This window comes from Triticum urartu, chromosome 2A (genome assembly GCF_056163025.1).
Source record: "Triticum urartu cultivar PI428250 chromosome 2A, HENAU_Tu73, whole genome shotgun sequence".
Taxonomy (NCBI): domain Eukaryota; kingdom Viridiplantae; phylum Streptophyta; class Magnoliopsida; order Poales; family Poaceae; genus Triticum; species Triticum urartu.
In genome coordinates this window covers 601,367,290-601,385,938 of record NC_141874.1, presented here as the reverse complement: position 1 = coordinate 601,385,938, position 18,649 = coordinate 601,367,290, and the positions used below count along the sequence as shown (strand labels likewise).

At 48.0% G+C, this 18,649-nt stretch overlaps 2 protein-coding genes across 3 annotated transcripts; one reads left to right on the top strand and one right to left on the bottom strand.

Annotated features, from left to right (window-relative positions):
• Positions 1-6,314: 6,314 nt before the first annotated feature.
• On the top strand, positions 6,315-7,630 carry LOC125539092 (uncharacterized). Its single transcript, XM_048702462.2, has one exon. The coding sequence runs from the start codon at positions 6,375-6,377 to the stop codon at positions 7,275-7,277; it is 903 nt and encodes a 300-aa protein (XP_048558419.2). The 5' UTR covers positions 6,315-6,374; the 3' UTR covers positions 7,278-7,630.
• Positions 7,631-13,318: 5,688 nt separating this feature from the next.
• On the bottom strand, positions 13,319-18,325 carry LOC125539091 (serine carboxypeptidase-like 35). Of its 2 annotated transcripts, none has more exons than XM_048702460.2 (8): positions 17,932-18,325; positions 16,328-16,435; positions 16,043-16,231; positions 15,806-15,894; positions 15,016-15,327; positions 14,781-14,926; positions 13,826-13,918; positions 13,319-13,767 (listed from the first exon to the last, which is right to left on the bottom strand). In XM_048702460.2, the coding sequence occupies exons 1-8, from the start codon at positions 18,170-18,172 to the stop codon at positions 13,491-13,493; spliced, it is 1,455 nt and encodes a 484-aa protein (XP_048558417.1). In that variant the 5' UTR covers positions 18,173-18,325; the 3' UTR covers positions 13,319-13,490. The 2 variants fall into 2 exon arrangements, with proteins under 2 accessions (XP_048558417.1, XP_048558418.1); XM_048702461.2 differs by having other exon boundaries at positions 13,319-13,761; positions 17,932-18,323.
• Positions 18,326-18,649: the final 324 nt, after the last annotated feature.

Here is an 18,649-nt window from a genome sequence, read left to right as displayed (position 1 = left end):
GCTTCACGTTTTTTTTCCTCACTCTCCCCTTGGCCACTTGGGGAATGGGCTAATTTTCTGGCTGCGCGTGTTAAATTTCTGGGGCTGTGAATCGATTCTTTCCAAACGGAGTATCGCCGTGTAAGTCGATCGACTCGCGAATTCAACACGTGACCGATTAGGGACAGTTTGTTGTTTTATTAACGGCTCCGGACAACCAGCGCTTTTGCATGCATGCGCGCCACTGGCAGGACGCACCGCATGCCCGATCGATCAGAGTGCCTTCTCGCCAAACGAGCCTTTTGCTTTATACTCCCTCCGTTCCGAATTACTTGTGGCAGGTATGGATGTATCTAGTTGTATTTTAGGTCTAGATACATCCATTTCTACGACAAGTAATTTGAAACGGGGGAAGTATAAGTATAAGGCCCTTCCCACTGCTTCACCGTGGATAGGTGCTAAGCATGCTATATAAGATTGGTTAGACTAGCCACAATGGGTAGTAACTTAGAGTAGTAACATGTCAATGTTATTAGTCTATGTTACTACCTCTATAGTGGGGAGTAACATATACTATGTGGTAACATGCAACACTTCATTTATTAAGCCATGGACTCATTTTGCATTGATATTTGTGATGTTACTCATACTACTAGTAACTAGCTATGTTACTACTTTGCTCTCTTTCTTCATTTATTGCTCGCCACATCATCCATTTTATCTAAATATGCGTGATGTTACTACCTATGTTACTCCCATTGTGGGTAGTCTTATAGTGAAGATAACATAAGTAGTATCATATACTTGAGATTTGCAAACATGCTTATGTGACAGGCAATTAAAGAAGATAAGAGATGGTTATAACGTAGATAGATACCGTAACATAATAAATATGATGCTACTATGTGTCATGCATAGCAATAAATGAGACCACCAATGATACTAATTTATGATACTATGCACTATGGAGATAGTAACATATGCATGTTACTAGTCTAAGTTACTCCCCACTATGACCAGCCTTAGTAAAAAATGACATGGCACAACATTAAGGAAGAGAGAGAGCACTTTAATTACCCCAGAAAGAACCAATGCCAAGTGCCTGAATCTAGGCAAACCACTTAAATAATACAATTTGACCAATGCATGAAAGATTTTAGGTGCTAACTCATTAAATAAACTGAGCTTAGCAACAACTAGTTAAGCACATATGCATTAGGGAGTTGAGTTGCTAAGGTATTTAATGCATTTAGCACCTCATCTAAGCACCTTTGCATTGGAAGAGGCCTAAGAGCGTCTACAGTCGGGTGACCTATATCCGTCTCATACGTCTGGGTAGGCCGTCCGATTACCGATCGGTCATAAAATACCGACTCAACCAGAGCTCTCAAACATGCCTCAAACGCCCAGGTTGACCGGCACCCCTCATATTCGTCCTGCATTTAGGGCGAATATGAGACGACCTGAGCACACCCGGGCACGCCCGTCACATCAGCCTGGCCCACCCCCGACCCCAAAAAACCCTGCACGGTAGAAACCCTAGCTCACTCCGCTCCCCTCCCCGACGCTCCCATTTTCCCAATCTGCCAAATCTCTAGCGCCGGCGAACATGTCCAGCACCGGCAGCCACTCCGACAGCAACTTTGGAGACGAGGAGGAGTCGGCGCTCCGTATCGCGCTCGAGCTCTCGCGGGTCGATACGGGCGGCAGCTCCGGGTCCGGTGCAAAAGCCCCCCGTCGCCCGCCGCGGCAGCGCGGATGCCGGCGTCGTCCGTTCCCGCCCCGCGCGCGGATCTGCGAGGCCTGCCCGATCTGCTCCTCCTGCCTGACAGCCTCCTCCACCTTCGGCTGCTGCTCCGCGCGGGCAACGGTGGGTTCTAGTGCCCGCTCAGCTGACGTCGCGGATGCGTACTCTAGAGTCGGAGGCACGAGGTACCCGCCGCGAGAGGTAGAGGGCAAGGGAGATGGCAGGGCGGGCCTGCGCAGTCTGCCCGTCGGCGTCGGGTGCCCGACGAGGAGGACCGCCTCTTTGAGTAGGCATGCCGCCGACCACTGACTGAGGCGGAGACGGAGGCCTGACGGCTCCAGAGGCTCAACGCCAAGCAGCTCCGACTCGACATTGAGCAATCTGAGCGGGAGGTGGTGGATGCAGCGAGGGAGGCAGCGAGGGTGGCCAAGCTCAAGCGTAAGCAAGACCGCGTCGTCCGACGCTTGCAAGGCTTCATCGTCATCTCTGATTCCACCTCCTCTGACGGGTCCGACGGCTCCGACATGGACCCACCTCCTGCCGCGGAGTCCTACAGTTGCGCCGGCGACCGGAAGGGCAAAGGGCCAGCAAGGAAGTGGTGAAAATCCGTCTTTTTTCAAGTTTTTAGTTGTAGTTTGAACTTGTCCGTCGTATTATGTGTATTATGTGAACTTTGATTGTCTTTCGATGATCCGGCTGTTATCTTTTGATGAATCGATTGTGCACTTATATGTTCGCTCATGATCTACGTAGTTTCTATCAATGTTGCATGGTTTAGTATATGAATATAAGGGACGGAATATGAGATACGTGGGTGTGAAGACGTGGATATAGAGAGTGCCCGCTTAGTATCTGTGGACACATCCGGGCGCGTCCGTGAATGTTTGAGGGGCCGGATTTGCATTTTTTTTTTTGATAAAGGAGAGGCCGGATTTGCTGAGTCCGACTGTAGATGATCTAAATACGGAGGAAAACATCCGTGTGTATATGCTGGCTTGGTCACACACCATTGCCTGCCCGGCCTCTCCTCTGAAGGCTGCGACTGCAACATCGCCCTACATGCATGCATGAACGGGCTCCAGGATTACATACACTGTTTATTTAACAAGACAAATAAGCATGCATTAAGAACTTCAAAGTTCACGTGTGAACAAACTAACCACCAGCGGTTGTACTGTCAACACAGACGCACTTGTAATTAGTGCGCACCATCGAGAATGGTTTAGTGTGACATCGCATAAGTTCAGAGCCCCTTGCACTACACAGTCGACAGAAAGCTGCAGCGAGCATCTTTCTCATAGGATTACGGCGCCGCCTTTTCCCCCCTTCTTTTTTTAAGACTAACGGCGCCGCTGGTCGTGCCCCCGTCACCATGGGCCCGAAAGTTGTTAACACGCGCACGTGTAATTTGGCGAGCACTCCGTTATTACCTGCAAAAATATCTGCCAATTGCCAAAACCTGAAGTTTGGTGACGGTGCTTTGTAAAGGAAAGCTGCCGAAACCAAGCCGACTTTGCAGCAGTGAACAAAACGGTCACATCAATCCTCGGCCTGTTGTCGCTACGTGCCATGCCCAGCAATGGTTTCTGTTGAAAACACAGAAGCTCATGTCGATCACTTCGTCACTTCTCGCAACTGCACGGCCGGAATTGGTTCTTCGAGACGGCGCAGACCACCCTCTCTCGCTTGGTTCTTATCGGTTCGTGAGAGTGACCGCAGGCGGCCACTGTTGATAAATTGATAGGGCAAAGACTTTAGTAGCCTCATTTTCAGTTTATAAACTGTTACACAGGTGCTATCAAGTGACCAAACATCAACCTCTCACTTGGTTCTTATCCGTTCATGTTTTCAGATAAAAGGCAAAGGCTCTAGTGCAATAATACAAGTACCAGTGCTCGCAAAAAAAAGGTACGGTAACAAAAATAATACCCCCTCCGCCCCCAACTGTTTGTCGCGGAAATTGATAGAATCAGATGTATATAGAACTAAAAAAACATCTAGATTCAACCATTTCAGCAACAAGTAATTCGAGATGGGTAGAGTATATTACAACTTCTCTCAAACACAGAGAGAACATAACACTGATGCAACGATCGGATACATTCTAGGCGGCCGTGCTTCTGTTGGCAGCATGTGTTAAAATTATGTTGAATATGTGTATTGGGCTACAGTCAGATTTGGCGTACACGGAGGGTTAGGTGTTTGAGATGGACACGTGTAACCTGGGATTAGTATGTAAGGTCACCGCGGGTAGTCAAAAATAGATGAGACACAACTTTGACTGAGACAGAGATCACGAGAGGAACAGTCCGGGCGCCCGTGGTAGGGGTGGCCGAACCGGCCATGGTGAGGGTCGTTGGAGCGTTGTCTAGTGGCCTCGAGATCTTGTCATGGTTTTGTACCATGTGATTGGTACATTGGAAAATGTGCCCATAATCAATGCTCCGGGATACGCCGCGATGGTGAAACTCGTTGACAAACATTGTGTGTCTTGTCTATAACATGTTTTTTAATAGTGTGGACCTCTCTAATCTTGTGTTGCACCCCCCTAACAAGTTTGGAGCGTCACCCCCCCCCCCTCCTAACAAGTTTGCAATCCATTACATCGGCCCAGAGGGTTTGAGAAACAGAACCATGCCGCAAAACGAAACAAAAGAAGATGTTGAAGTCGTTGCACCAATGGCCAGCTGATTGCTCTCCTTGAAGGACACACCAACTGCTAAGATCTCAAGAGACCAGCCATATTCAGGGACACAAACTCTCGCAGGCCCTTCACATGCACCGGATTGAATATCATCGAGGTAGGTAGAGATCGAAGACACCTTATTGACATGACATCACCGCCACTACCTCACCGATGTCGCTAGGGAACAGAACATAAGGAAAAAAAAAAGGACGGGTTCCCACTCTTCTTGCCGCCGCCGAGGATACCGAACAGGAAAGAGGAGGAAGGCCGATGCGACGGTGTGGGGAGAGACTTGGCGGCTAGGGTTGAGAGTGGTTGCGTGGGTTACTTTTAGATGAACGAAAAGGGTGTGCTTTTTCTGTAAGGAAAAGGAATTTGCTAATTCTCATCCGTAGTTACATCTAACACTTGTACTGTTTGATCAATTAAAAAAATCCGTGTAAATGTTAACATAAAATCGGCTAGTGTAAGGGTTTTTCCCTAAAAAAAGCAGTGTAATATTTAGATGAGGCTTTTTTTAATAATTGGATTTTTTGAGGGTTTTTTAAGAATTAGATGAGACTTGGTTGATTCTCATGATGAGAACTAGCCACATTTTTTTAAGCATCGCCACATCCTAAGGCCCTGTTTGATAGCTGTAGAAGCTGACTTTGTTAGAGAAAGGTTCAAAACCCACCCTTTCTTTCTTGCAGGATTGAGAAGATTGTGAATTTAGAACCTTTTAGATGTACAGAAAGAAAGAGGATTGTGCTTGTAGGTAATGATGGAGAGAAGAACAAATTTATGGTATGGGGAGAGTGGTTTCACAGATTGTACTTGTACAGAAAGAGAGTGGATGGTGTTTCTTTTCAGAAGATAACTTTTGCCGGCCATTATGTTGCTTGTAAGCAGAATACTTATTGATTTAGTTCTCTCACCACTGATTTTGCTGAAGCTGTAATTTGTATTGAGTTATATATATTGTGTCAATCCTAACATTAGTATATGCAGCCCAAAATGATGAGTTCACCAACGGTGTTACATGTCATAATATGCTTAGTTCCTTAGTTCTGTTTATCTTCATCTTTTGCTTTCAGTCCATGGACACATGCAAGATATGCAGAACCACAAACTAGGTGCAATCTGATGTTCCCTTGGTAGAACCTGCTTTCAGAAAATAGTACCCAATGTTCCATGCTTTCCACTCTCTTTTCGTGATTGTTTTGTGATTCTGTAAATAAAGGAAACTGTTTTCAGATCCCCATCCCAGCACAACACTCATCATGCAGTTTGATATAGCTTGTGATATTACCTTGCACGTCTGAAATCATTATATTGTACGAATACCTTTGCTGGTCATTAGGTAGAGTTGGAGTTGGTTCTGCTCAGGGGCGGATCCAGCCCAGCCCAGCGCCCCGGGCCCCCTTTGTATACTGTAGCAACTGCTACAGTATTTTCCCTACAGCCCACAAAGAAAAGGACTGGGATCAGGTGGCATGCGCTACGGTGGCATGCACGGTGACATGCGGCCCAAATTCAAATTTAAACATTGCGAAAAAATCTGAAAAAAATCATGCATATTCACAACACATATTAAGATAACCCCTAAAAATTTCAGATCAAAATTTGAAACATACATCGAAAAAGAGAAACTCAGATGTGAATAGTCTACACAGAACACAGCTAAAGATTTTTTTGAGGTTTTTTTTTATTGAGGGATTTTTTTGAGGAAAAAAATCCTAAAGAAAAATGGGAGATCTCCTTCCAGTCTCCTCAAGCTTTCTGGTAAGGGCCCATAAGAGCTCAGCCCGGCCCAAGTTGAACAGATAAGAAGGAACAACCTCACCCTTTCCCCCACACATCGCAACCCACCACTACCTACCTGTTGCTCCCCCATCCTCGCAGCCTTTGTAGCCTCACTCTCACCTACAAGCCACCCCCACCAATGGCGTCCCCACGAACCCACCCCCTCCCGACCCCACCATGCTTCCCCACGGCCCCACTCGTCTGACCCTAACCCCAACCTCACCTCTCCCCACCCCGCCGTCTCGGTCTCACCTCGCCGCGCCGGGACCCAAGACCAGACCCAATCCCCTAAACCCGGCCCCAAACCCTAGCGCCGCCGCCATGCTGCGCCGCCTCGCCTCCGCCGCCGCCCCGCGGGCCTTCTTCTCGCCCTCCCCGGCGGCGGGCCACGCCCCGCGCCGCGAGTACGGGCTGGTCCCCATGGTCATCGAGCACACCTCCCGCGGGGAGCGCGCCTACGACATCTTCTCCCGCCTCCTCAAGGAGCGCATCGTCTGCATCCACGGGCCCATCGCCGACGACACGGCCTCGCTCGTCGTCGCGCAGCTGCTCTTCCTCGAGTCCGAGAACCCCGCCAAGCCGATCCACCTCTACATCAACTCCCCCGGCGGGGTCGTCACCGCGGGCCTCGCGATCTACGACACCATGCAGTACATCCGCTCCCCGGTCACCACGCTCTGCATCGGCCAGGCCGCCTCCATGGGCTCGCTGCTGCTCGCCGCCGGCGCGCCCGGCGAGCGGCGCGCGCTGCCCAACGCCCGGGTTATGATCCACCAGCCGTCGGGCGGTGCCTCCGGGCAGGCCTCCGACATTGCGATCCAGGCCAAGGAGATCCTCAAGGTGCGCGACCGCCTCAACAAGATCTACGCCAAGCACACGGGCCAGGCCATCGACCGCATCGAGCAGTGTATGGAGAGGGACATGTTTATGGACCCAGTGGAGGCGCACGCCTGGGGGCTCATCGATGAGGTCATCGAGCACCGCCCAATTTCACTCGTTTCTGATGCCGTGAGCAGCGAGCCGCCGAAGAACGCCGGAGGAGGGGAAAACAAGGGAACAGAGGAGCCGTCTCCAGCTTGATGGGTGGTTGCAAGGTGCAATCCTTTTTGCGTTCCTGTAGCTGTCTTGTTGGATTTCAACATTCAATGCTTAATTCTTACATAAGGTTACAACTTGTTATTCTGCGGCAGACGGTTTATCACTAGCTAAGCTGATGTTTTGCTACTTGCATTAATCTGCTGCTGATGATGGATGCAATCCTTGCTTGCTTACTTATAGCCATATCACAGTTGATGTTATGTTTGTCTGAAATCAAGGTAGCCCAACACAAAGGATAAATGCGGCATGTTTACAACAGTAGGCACATTTTTTGTTGGCCTATTGGAGCAAGTTGGGAATGGTATAAAACAAATTTCTAATTGGTGATTCTTGTATCTTGTGTTCGATAATTTTAGTTGCGCCTTGTTGATGTATGTGATTTCATTTAATGAGTTGATACCATAATTTTAGTTTTGCCTCCTTCATTATTTTATTTCATTCCAAGAGTCATCCATCAGTTGGAATTTCATACAATCAATGCTGTCCAGTTTGTCTTTTGTAAAGAAACAACTTTATTGTTTAATTCAATGCTACTAGTAATATATCACTGATGACCACTATCTTTCAAGGGCATTAATCTGTAATAGTACCTTTACCTTTATATTACTAGTATAATAGAAGAACATGCAGCCTATCACTGAAAACAAACCCATTGTGACAAACTGCTTTTGCATTTGATAGGTCAAACCATATGAATTGAGCCATAAGTTAACTAATACTCCCTCCGTTCCAACCATGACAAGAATTATGGAACGAGGGAGTACACAGTAGTCAGTCGGCCATATTATTGTACCACGTCTGTTATATACAGAGATTTCTAGCATTCTCCTGGTGCTATCCTTATGCAGCATATATGTATGTTACTGGCAATAAAGTTTGAGGATCCATTGTTTCCTTAATAGGTGTCTCGTATGGAGCACATTCCTGCGAAATTGTCCAGTATTGGAGTAATATGTAAGCAGTACCTTGTCTGTTTGAGCTTTGGGTATAGCTTATATTTATTCAAGTCTATAGCATGGACCATCTGGTGTGAGAATTTTAGGCTCATCAGAAATAATGCTAATTTTGAATGGTTCATTAGAGTTTAATATAGGTCAACGGGTCTGTAGATGGTTTACTGTACATCTGTTCATCCAATCATAATAGGACCTCTTAGCAGTTCTTAAGTGGCACTTTCTACTAGACATAAATCATCTAATGAGAGGCTTCCTGGCCTGGCTGGCAGCAGTATTTGGCCCATTTATGCTTGATATACACATGGCACAAATATGCTTAAGAGACTTCTAATATGCATCATAGTTTGGACCTTGAAGGCGTACCTAAATTTCGAACAACAAAATATTTGACTACCTTATAGGTTTACAGAAATTATGCCCTGTAGCTGGATGGCACATTTGCAGCACTCCTGTTAGATCTAAAAGTTTGTGTTTGGCCAGGCTTGGTTTGGCTGACTCTCTTTGAGTGTGTGCTGGTTAGATCGGTTGCTCTTGAGCTTCGTCTGATCGTCTTGGGCCTTGGCAGTTGGCACTCTTGTGTTTGGATTAGGTGATATTCCTTGATGTCTTGTGTGCATGTGTTCCTCTAGTCCCTATCCCTAAGCTCTCGTGTCCTATTTTTGTTTTTGTCTTTTATTTCTTTTGTTTTCTCAGTTTTTACCGGGCTTTGTGGTTTTCGGAGTTAGTACAAAGTTGAGACACTTATTTTGGGACGGAGGGAGTAGTAAAATCATGTAAGCCACCGCCAGTTGTGGAAGGATAGACTGCATAATCTTTGGCAGCTAAATTAGTAAAATTGTGTAAGCCACCAGCATGATGTTCAGTTCAACCAAGTTTTATGGTCTGGAGTTCCAAACATATTCTGCTTGATTTCTGCGGTGAACTGTAGATTAGATGTTACAAATTGTCACTGTTCAGGATATCGGTAACTGGTACCATATTGTCGGGTGCTGAGTAAGGATGGCGAGTTTTCCAGTTAATTGGCCGATAAATCAATTAATCAGCTATTAGGTGACCCACCCAGTAGCGATTAACTGGCCGATATTTGGAACAATGAATTTTGTTCTCATGTTGATATAACGGAAAAGGTGAGCGTTGATGGTTCAGTGGAGGAAGTATTAACCAAGGTCATCCACTTTCCCTGCCTAATTTTTTTTTTTGAAATATGCCTAATTGTTCTCATAACAACTAGGATGGTGCTATATAATCAATTATTCTTATGCGATAGCCTCCTATACCTGATCCTTTGCACATGCATTTTGTTTGACCTATGATATTGTGCAAGGACTTCTACATTCTTTGTACTATGTCAAATCTGAAGTATTAATGTCTGTCTCGAGATATTTTATGTTACCATTGTAGTCTTTGATGTATCACTGCACCGGTTCACTATTTCTCTCTCACCAAACCTGACTTGTTTCTCTCGAGGCCTAGACATGTTGCTTCTGTGATGGCTTACCACTTCGTTGAGGGTGTTGTTCATTTCTCTGATTGTTATAATCAGGATGTGGTTATGTCAAGCAAACTGTGCCTAACAAGTTTATAACTTGTCCATGTTTTTATGCTAGTTTGTCATTGCTGATTGTTATGCTTCTGTGAGCCTGTCACTTTTATTTCTCATTGGTTTTCTAAGGGAAGAAAACCTTCAGTTGAGCTCTGCAGTTAACTGGTGTAGTCAATTTTACTCCCAATTTGAGTCCTCAGCGGGCTAGACAATATTTAGTTGGGCAGATGAAGCAACAATAATTGCTTTATCTGTTGACAAGGGCTTTGTAGTACTGATAGCAACTAACATGATGGGTAAATATCTATTGTCAAGTTGCCATGTTGTGGAATTTCCCCAGCCTTATTGTGTTATTGTGGTCGTTGCAAGTGAGTGAGAAAATCATACAAAGAGGTCCTAGGAACGAACCTGAGCATTATTGGAGCTTTCCTTAGATCGAGATCCTGAATTTTCCTATGGTATATCCAGCTTCTTGATACTCTCTTCGTAAAGAATATATTTCTTTAGAGGGAAACCGACCTTACGGTGTACCACAAAACCAGTACGGTGCAGCGGCTGCCGCGTGTACGAGCATGTGCATGTCAGCCTCAGTATTCAATGTTACCATGTTCTGTTTCTGTGACAAGTTCTTGTTCAGAGCAACTCTAGAGATCCTATAAAACCATACTACATATTTGAAATTCACGCCATCATTAGTTCACCGGAGTTCAAACATACTCCTCCGTCTCCATAATATAAGATTGTTTTTCAACTTATTCTAGCTTAAAAAACGATTTTATATTGTGAAACATACTCCTCCGTCTCCATAATGTAAGACATTTTTTGACACTACGTTTTTTGATACTACACTAGTGTAAAAAACGTCTTACATCATGGGACGAAGGGAGTAGTAGATAAAACCTTTTTTTAAAACAAAATATAAACTTTATTCACCGATATAATAGATACATCGTTTGTGAGGAAAGGTACAATTTCATTCATAGGCTCCTCAAACCAATCAACAGTAGTCTAGCAAGCTTGTGGGTAACTTTATTTGCTTCTTTATTACAATGTTCAAACCTACAAATAAGAAAATCACAAGCTAAAAAATAGCAATTATCAAAAACTGCCGCTGCTACTTCTGCTGATCGTCTGTCATTATTCATGATTTCAATGATGTCTAGATTATTAGAATTTATGACGAGGCGATTTCAAAAAATAGCCATTATCAAAAACTGCCGCTACTACTTCTGCTGACCGTCTGTCATTATTCATAGTTTCAATGATGTCTAGATTATTAGAATTTATGACGAGGCGATTTCATCTCGCCCGTTGTGCTAAGGATAGGCTAAATCTAAGGCTAGTTATAGTGGGAGTAACTTAGCTAGTAACATAGCGCATTCCAAGAAATTTTTGCTTATGTGGCAAGTATTTAATGTGAGGTGGTAACATAATATGTTGCTGTAATATAGCGTTTCCCAACACAAGATGAGTCTACAAGCTAATAAATGAAGCCATCTATGACACTACTATCATGTTACTTTGCATTATGAAGGTAGTAATTTAGACTAGTATCATGCATATGACACTAGTTTAAGTTCTCCTCACTATGACCAGTCTAAGGCTGATCATAGTGGGAGTAATTTAGCAAGTAACATAACACATCTCAAGAAAAATTTGCTTACATGGCATGTATTTAATGAGGAGAGATAGTTGGAGTAACATAATATGTTATTGTAACATAACACATCCCAAGGCAAAATGAGTCTACGTCTTAATAAATGATGGCTTGCATGACACCACATATATGTTACTCTCCACTATGAAGGCACTAACATAGAGTAGTAACATAAGCATGTTACTAGTCTAAGTTACTCCCCACTATGACCAGCCTAAGAGCCCAAGCTTATGTAGGGATAAGCCAAATCTAAGAGCCCAAGCTTATATTTTTGAAACATCCACATAATGATCTATTTTTCAAAAACCTCCTGCAATAAAATTACCTTAAACGTTCCTCAGAACAACCCACGCCGTACCATGTTTCACAAATCCCCCCGGCGGCAAATCCAACAACGAGCCAAAGCTTATGTTTTTAAAACGGCCACATAATGATCTATTTTTCAGAAACCTCATGCAATAAAATTACCTTCATCGTTCCTCAGAACAACCCACGCCGTACCCTGTTTCACAATTCCCCCCGGCGGCGAATCCAACCACGAGCCGAAGCTTATGTTTTTAGAACGTCCACATAATGATCTATTTACCTTCATTGTTCCTCAAAACAGCCCACGCCGTAGTTTCACAAATCCCTCAGCAGTGAATCCAACCACCAGCCCAAGCTTATGTTTTTAGAACGTCCACATAATGATCTATTTTTCAAAAACCTCCTGCAATAAAATTACCTTCATCGTTCCTCAGAGTAGCCCATGCCATACCCTGTTTCACAAATCCCCCCGGCGGCGAATCCAACCACGAGCCCTAATGATTTATTTTTCAAAAACCTCATGTAACAAAATCACCTTCATCGTTCCTTAGAACAGCGAGCCGTACCCTGTTTCACAAATCTCCCCGCCAGCAAATCCAACTCCCCCCCACATGCAACAACATAATTAGCCGTAAGAGCTTGTATCCTCATTGAAATCTGTTTGCCATCTTGAATGCTCTCTTTATGCACTAGTTTGCGCCCTTCCCATCACAAATGACATGACATAATGGCAATCATCTCCCGAATATTCTGAAACCCCATTATAGATAAATCCTGGTTTGGCATGTCTAACAAATATTTCAAATCAGCCTCACCCGCACGATCAACTTCGCAAGCTTTAACAATGATCTTTCCCAAACCGAGTCTTCTCGAAATCTCCTTAGCCTAATCTAAACTAGTTTAGGGCTTCATGTTTAGGTAGAACTCGTCGGTCACCGACTTGTAGAGGACACACACGAGGTTGTACTTGTACCCCCTCCTTCACCACCACGAGTTGCGTTTTGACGTTGTCTTTACAGGCCGCCACTGCCTCCTTCGGGGCGTGGAGGTCGATCTCCGCCTCGTGGAGACCCTTTGTGATGGGCCAAAGCGCGTCCCCAATCTCGTCGAACTTGTTCCACGCTCTCTGGCCTGCTTCGAGCGCCCCGGCTCGACCGCAGGCCGGTTGAAGCAGCCGGCTCGGTGTCGTGCCGGGGGCGCTAGTGCGGCGATGAGCTGTTGTGGCCCCCATGCCCGCGACCTTCGCTAGCCATGGATCTGCTCTAAAAGCATGTGCGTGCGGGAATCAGGCGCCAAAGTAGGGAGGGTTGGTTTCCGGAGTTGGTGGGATTGCGGCGGAGGCGGGTGGGGGAAATGCCGGATGCGAGTGGTAAGACGAGGAGAATATACGGGCCGCATATAAAAATTTACTAGTCAGGCCTTTTTTATCGGATATGCTCGAGCCGAAAAAAAAGCAAATCGCGTAAAACGCCCGGAGTTATACGGGCCAGCGAGGTTTTACAGATCAGCTAGAGTTGTTCTTATGGCTGGTAATAAACTGATACACGGCAATGCTCGACAGTTCCGGTAAAATACACTTTTAGCTTCCCATGAAAATCCCACATTGATATCGCCACATCTGTTATAGGCATACAACAACGCTACCCAATGAAGCACTTTTTTTTAGCAACTACGTATGAAGCACTTGCTTGTAGCTTTGCTGAGCAGAAGAATGGACCACACACACACTTGCGCTAGCGTGGGGTGGAGGCCGGCGGCAGGGGCTGGCCCCGGAGGAAGTGGTAGAGCATGGCGAGCGAGCGGCCGGGCGCGAAGAGCGGCACCTGGTGCCCGGCGCCGCGCACCGTCACCAGCGTCAGCCCCTCCTCGTACTCCACCGCCCACCCGCCCACCTGCTGCCGGTAGAACCACGCCCTCCACCCGCCCCTCGCCCGCGCCCGCAGCTTCATCGCGTTCACGCTGTACCGCGTCGACGTCACCGGCACCCTCCCGTCCGTGTCGCCGCTGCATCTAAAAGTTTAAATTGCCATAGTTTCGGATAGAAGGTTTTTCACAAGATTTTCAGTACCTGTAGACCCAGATGCGCAGTCCGGCGGCCATGAGCTTTTTGAGGACGGGGAGTACGGTCGGCGGCGAGTCGTTCCATTTACTTATCACCGCGCTGCACCACAAACAAACAATTCGTCCGGTCTGGTTACTGACGGCTACGTACATACTACATAGCTTATAAGTATACTGAAACCGTGCATCTTTGCGGTAGGTAGTACGGAGTAGATGGTAAACCACATGGGCAGTACTACGCGTGCTACACAGAAGGATGAATGCAATGCATGCAGGTGCGGCAAAATTTTATGTTTTGACCCTTTTCTGAAACCTATTTGAGATCTGACCCTAGTTTAAAAAAAATTCGAGATCTGACCCTTTTGCTACTGCCAGGGTCCATGGCGGTAGGGTGTAACAGCCTATCACCAGGGACCTTGGCGGTAGGAAGCATCTCTGCCGTCAAACATACTGGCGGTAGCCTATACAATCCTACCGCCAAGCTACTTGGCGGTAGGCCCGAGCACGCACTGTGTTTAACATTTTGGAGAATTTTGTGGTAGGGCATGCAACCCTATCGTCAGGGACCTTGACAGTAGGTTATTAGATCCTACCGCTAACATCCTACCGACATGAACTTTGACGATAGCAAAAGAGTCAGATCTCGAAATTTTATCAGACTAAGGTCAGATCTCGAATAGATATCAAAAAATAGTCAAAACACGAAATTTAGCCTGCAGGTGCAAGTTGCAACATCAGATCTGGGGACGGGGCGTCCGCCATTACACTCCATGGCTGGTAGCAGGTGGACTGGGGTCCATTTGTACTGGCAGAAGCACATTGCCGTGCAGCCCACGAGCTGGAAGGATCGCAGGCAGAGTAGCGTGCAGGTGCAGTATTGACTGCGTGCTGCCGGGATGGGTTGAGCAGAGCAGAGCAGAGAAGAGAGCGTGGGTTGGGTAGGGTAGGGTACCAACACCAACCTGCAAGGCGAGTATGGGTACTTGAGGCCCGTCCGGTTGGCGTGCAGCGCGCGCTGCACGTCCTGGCGGTTGAAATACCTGCTCACGTACGCCTCCGTGCACGGGTCGTACCCCGCCGGCGCACGCCTCATCATGTGCCATGCCTCCTGCGCACGCACCACCACCACCACAAGACGCTTATTTTCTTTCTTGCACACACTGTACTCTATCAGAGATGTCAGGGAGTGCGACGTACGTGCTGGGAGAAGAGGCGGGGCGCGGCGACGAGCCTGGACGGGCGCGGCGCCGGGGAGGCGTCGGCGGCGGAGGGGGAGAGGCACGTCGGGGTGTAGATGCTGTAGATGTCGATGTCGTCGAAGGCGCCCATGAAGGCGCGGACGGCGGAGGAGCAGCCCTTGCCGGGCCTGCCGCCGTCGGCCTCCTCCTTGAAGGAGTCGCACTCCCGCGTCACCGCCGAGTGCAGCTCGTCGGAGATGATGGCGTGGCTCCACGCGTACTCCACCATGCCCAGCTGGTCCGTCTCGTCGTTCAGCACCGCGTTGCCAATCTGTGACAATCCGACCCAATCACCTCTGAATCAATTACTGTAATCCACACCAGAAAAGCATGGGAAAAAACGCACGAACGAACAACGGCGCAGGTGAAATCGTCGCAGGCTCAAGTACAAAAGCGGATACGTTCGCAGGTGCGCGCGATGCATGCGTGGAATTATTACCGCGGGTAGAAAGGGCTTGGCACAGGCAGTTGGCCGCGAGCTAAAGCGAGCAAAGATACTACGTAGTGGAGATCCGTAGGCACGCTCGTGGCCATCTTTGGAATAATCTTCTTTCCGCGGCACTGAATCTTTTCACTCCTATCACGCTCTTTTTTACCTTTTCCTCTTTATCTTTCTTGGCCACTCACTAACTAACTATGATCGTAGGCACGCGAGTATGGAAGCTGTTTCACGTGCCACTTGGCAATCCTAATGGCATGATTGCAGGCATAACAAGATGGACCAGTTACCCTTTCGGGGTGGAGCTTACCATGAAACCTTTGAGGTTGATGATCCTGCCTCTGCCCGCCGCTTTGTTCCCCTCGTAGATGAGATCTGCGAGCTGTGGGACGTAGTGCCCTGCAGCAAAGCAGATCACGGCAGCTTCATCAGCAGATCATCTTTACCCACAGATTACGACGCAGCACTTCCTCCATCTCATAATGTAAGATGTGTTTAGCACTGCTGGTCCTTCAGACCCAGGGCCCGTACAAAGTATAGTACGTACCGGCGTAGCTCTCTCCGGCGATGTAGAAGTCGCGGCCCTTGAACTCGGGGAACTTGGCGAGCCAGTTGAGGAGGAAGGTGTGCGAGTCCTGCGCCGTCACGCGGTCGCCGAGGCGGCCCAGGTCCGCCGTCTCGTTGGTGTAGGAGAACCCCACGCCCACCGGCGCCTCCAGGAACAGCAGGTTCACGGCTGAAAATCAAACGGCACAGTGTGAAAATTTGGAGGTACGTACGCGATCAGGCGTTTCTCTTCATGGAGTTCAGCGAGAAGTGGCACTGTGGTTGCCTTTGTTCCACGCGTAGGCGTTGCGGGTGAGGTTGGCGCCGTAGCCCCTGACCAGGAACGGGCCCAGCTCCTGGGCCGCGCCGTAGGCGATGGACGAGCATCCCGGCCCTGCAATTGCACGGTATACAGTGATCACACAAGGATTTATTATCTTTCGTGTTTCGTTCCGTCAGATAATTCAGTTGTAAAGAGGCGACTGCAGATCAGTCGACTGCTGTGGACATATGTTGACAGTCTTATCCACTGGCTGGTGCGAGATGGATGGCCTGTCGAATTGTTTAGTCTAGGTGCTGTGCTAAAATGACACTACTGTTCAGTTCCTACTGAGCAATCAGACGCAAAGGCGAGGACGGGAGTACCTAAAACTCATCTAGATAAGATATAATTTGGTCTCATTCACTTGGAAAACAAGAACATATAACATCCACGTCAGCATACACGCATCTTATAGCATCTTATAGCATCACATCCAATGGCTATAAAAGATGAATGAGACCAAATTATATCTCATCTAGATGAGTTCTAGCAAAACTGTTTCTTTATCCTAGGGAAAAATCTCCTTGCATGCATATCCACGTTCCTGACTCCTGAGTAGTATCCTCGTAGAAAAGATTATCGCCTGGCAGCTATGGCAGCAGCACGTGCTGGATACCGGGACAAAGATGTAACATCAGGCCGTAACGCTTACGAGATATTCTCGCAGTGGCTCTGAAGAAACACATGCTCACGCCGCAGCAGAGGCTCAGGAATTATTAACCTTTGTAAATCCGCAAGGATCCAAGGGCATTTCTGATATGAGTACAATCTTTTGTTTTTGGTTTAATGCAGGTCCCAGTCCCACGGTGGGGTGCCCCATTTGCCCATCTTCCCTCTAGAGCCATGGCCCTCGAGCTCTGTCCGTCGGCGCAGGCCAAGCTTCTTCCGGGCCTGCAGGGCAGGGCAGGAACAGGATCTGCTCTCCTGTAGCGCTGCCTCGAGAGCCTTCTTTTCTCCTTTTGCCATCTTTTGCAGCGTCTTTCCCTCTGCGCCGCGAGCCTATGCTATGCTCTCCCCTCCCTGCTGCTGCTCTGAATCTGAGTGCATGCCTCGCCTCCTTCCCTGTGGATGGATTCTGGCGCCTTTGCCTTTGAGCTTTTATTGCCGGAAGGAAAGCGCCATTCCTCCGTCGCCACAGACAGGGTGGCCACGCGGCCCTGCAATGAACCTGCCTGCAGGGCTCCAGCGAGCTTCTCCGAATAGGACTTGCCAAATGAGCAGCACACTTGGATGGATGCGCAGGAAATGAACAAGATGGAGAATGGAAGAGCACATCAACCAAAGGCTACTACATGTTGCTAGAAACAAGCTGGTAGCAATACGTTATGAGCAAGTTAGAAACTGAAAACTGAAGAGGCTCACTGTGCCGTGCCGGAAAATTAGCGTAGGTTAGCGAGTTTGCAACCGACGGCCGGACTCTGCGCCTGCATTTTTCGCATGACACCGCTACGCGAGTAGGCTAAAATTATCGAAATGTTCGTCATGGAACACTGAAAGCGAAAGCAGGAATCACGAGTGGGCAGCAATCGAGAGATCTGCGGAGCTAGGATGAGGACGTGCGTGCGTACCTCCGTTGAGCCACAGCATGAGGGGCTTCTTCTCCGGCTCCTTCTCGGCCTCGAAGAACCAGTAGAAGAGCGCCTTGTCGCCGCCCGTTCCGACGTCGACGTAGCCGGCGTAGTGCTTGAACCCGACCTCTGGTTGCCCGGGGAGACCGGTGACGAGGTCGCCCTCTGGCCGCGGGCTCCAGGAGGCTCCGGCGACCGCCGCCGACGCCGCCGTGGCAAGGAGGAGCAGTGCCATGGCCATGGCCACGGCTGCTTCTGTGTGGAAGCGCTTGTGTGTGTAGTCTGCTCTGCTTGGGTTTTGGCTCTAGGCTTTTGGGGTGTGCGGCGAGGTGAGCTTGTTTAAAAACGGAGGGAGGGGGAAGAAAAGCTTAGGAGAAGGAGGATTTTGCGGCGGTAAAGAAGTGAGAAGGTTAGGGAGAGGTGGTGGTGGTAAATTATTTGGGTTAGCGGGGTGAGTTTGTAGTGGGCCCAAACGTTGGGAACAGGCCGGCCTGTGTCTTGTCGTACAAAATCGTACGGGTGAAAATATACGCAAGGCAGTTTCGTTTTTGGTAGGTGGTTACTGGTCAGGACGTCGTGTGGGGGTGCCGATGGGAGCCTATCCGGAGATGACGGTGGCTTGTTCACTGGTCACTGCGTGCTTCGTACTGCCATGGTCAGTCAATGACTTAGGTCATTGCACACGTTTGCCGTGGCATTTGTCTTCTCTCGCAGTTCT